This window comes from Trachymyrmex cornetzi, unplaced genomic scaffold (assembly GCF_001594075.2).
Source record: "Trachymyrmex cornetzi isolate Tcor2-1 unplaced genomic scaffold, Tcor1.1 scaffold1002, whole genome shotgun sequence".
NCBI classification, from domain to species: Eukaryota; Metazoa; Arthropoda; class Insecta; order Hymenoptera; family Formicidae; genus Trachymyrmex; species Trachymyrmex cornetzi.
In genome coordinates, this window is record NW_017295547.1 from 627,152 (window position 1) to 629,042 (window position 1,891).

Sequence of the window (1,891 nt, forward strand, 5' to 3'; positions counted from 1 at the left end):
GTCTTTGATTCGCTGTCTGTTCGAGAGACGAGGCGCCCTCGGCCATCATTAATAAGTACGGCCTTGGACGCTCTATATTACCAAAGTAGGGCATTTTTTTTATCTGACCGAAATACCGATAATCTTCCTATTGGCTATTTCGACCGCCATTTCAATTTAGTTGTCTGTAGTCCAATAAGCGCTTAGTATTAATGGTTATAGGGTATGGTTAGCAAGTTAAAATGCGCTACTTTGTATATAGAGCTTCACACGGCCCTGCATTGCACTGCCATCTTAACAGCCAAGTCGATCGAAAGAGAACTCGACGGGTCGGTTTACGTGCAGTAACATCAGCATCCGCCATTACGCTAGGGAGTTAGGACAAGTTAGAACGGAATACTAGGCGAGAAAGTCTAGAGATCGTCGTCGTATTCATCGTAGTTCCCTACTCACGTCAGATAACCACAGTAACGGAGCAAGAAGAAAAAACTATTTAGTGATTTCACGCTGCTATTTTGGATACAAATACTCGATTGTGCGCGACAGGCACGCATAACTGGAGAATTCGGCACGAATGGACACTATCAGTATCACGCCAAAAACGGAAAAAATCGTCACGCTCGTCACTGAGCGAGGCGTAATATGTAGAAATGTGCTGACTTCCAGTTCGCCGTCTCAACCTCTACGTCTCACGCCGACGGGAAAGATCAGCCATGCGAAGACGCGGGTCTATACGCAGCGTTACAGGAGGGAGTGGGAACAGATGTCGGATTTCCAAGGTGCGTTTTCTCTCTCTCTATTTCTCTTTCTTGCGTTGCTCACAGGAAAGCCTACGCATAGAATTATCTGATGTTGCATTTGGATTGACTGCTCTTGATTTTGAACTTTCTATATCCTAGTTGTATACGTATACCGTGGATTAGTTCCTAGTTTAATCTATCATCCTGCTGCAACGTAGAGGAAAAAGAAAATTTTTAAGGTTACCGCACACATTTTCTGTAACAGAAACCATAAAGATGCCTTTTCATCCTAACAATCGACGTTCATTTTTAGAAAAAGAACAGACCGTGAGTTGACTTGAGTTAGTAAATCGAATACGTTATTAGTATAGGCACCGACGAGATATTATTAAATTAAAGACCGTCGGCCCTGGACAAATTTTCGTGACTATCAATAGGGCCTGGGGATATAATTGAAGAACGATATTGCCAACATTTAATAAAAATTTGTGATTAACACAAATATTTCGATAATACATTGTTAAATTCATGATTTTTTTATTGTATAAATGCTGTATAAATAAGTATGTATACTTTTAATGCTATAATATCTTATATATTGCCGAAAAATTACAATTTTTTCTTTGCAGTTATCATCTCTGTTGATAATCAAACTCGGATGATAACATTAAAATTACAGTTTTAAATAAAAATCGAGTATAAGCGCCGACCGTCTTTAAGGGGATCCTAAAGCAAAGTTTGAACTCCGAAAAATCACTAGATGTCGCGCCGCGCGCCGCACATCGACATGTCTTTTTATACTGCCACAGCAATATCTCACGCAGCCTATGATACACGCAGTCACACATACGTGTCAATTTTCGTACAACGAATTCGTCGCGATAAAGCGTCTAAATCTAATTCTAAGAACTCGACGTTGTATGTTCGTGCAAATTACGTGTTTGGGAACTATTATTTCGTACGTTCGGATTGCAAAGCTTTCATATCAAACAAATGTTGTCACGACTTGACAGCTGAGACGCCATGTTACACTAAAAAATGGTAAAAAAATATTGATTTCGAAATTTTTGATTATTCTCAGCGTAGACTCTACTTCACAAACACGTATTAATGCATATACTTTAATCCTGGAAAAGGATTTTCCAATCCGTGAAAGAGAAAAAGAGTATTCG

General features: G+C 39.5%; 1 protein-coding gene across 4 annotated transcripts in view; it reads left to right on the forward strand.

Annotated features, from left to right (window-relative positions):
* The first annotated feature begins 263 nt into the window (after positions 1 to 263).
* Positions 264 to 1,891, forward strand: part of LOC108757632 (histone H3.v1) — a 12,145-nt gene continuing 10,517 nt past the window's right edge. For 3 of the 4 annotated variants that reach the window (XM_018502122.1, XM_018502105.1, XM_018502113.1), the window contains exon 1: positions 264 to 758. In XM_018502122.1, the coding sequence (XP_018357624.1) occupies positions 554 to 758 (205 nt within the window). In that variant the 5' untranslated portion in view covers positions 264 to 553. The remainder of the gene's footprint in view (positions 759 to 1,891) is intronic. The other variant, XM_018502131.1, reaches the window with a different exon arrangement.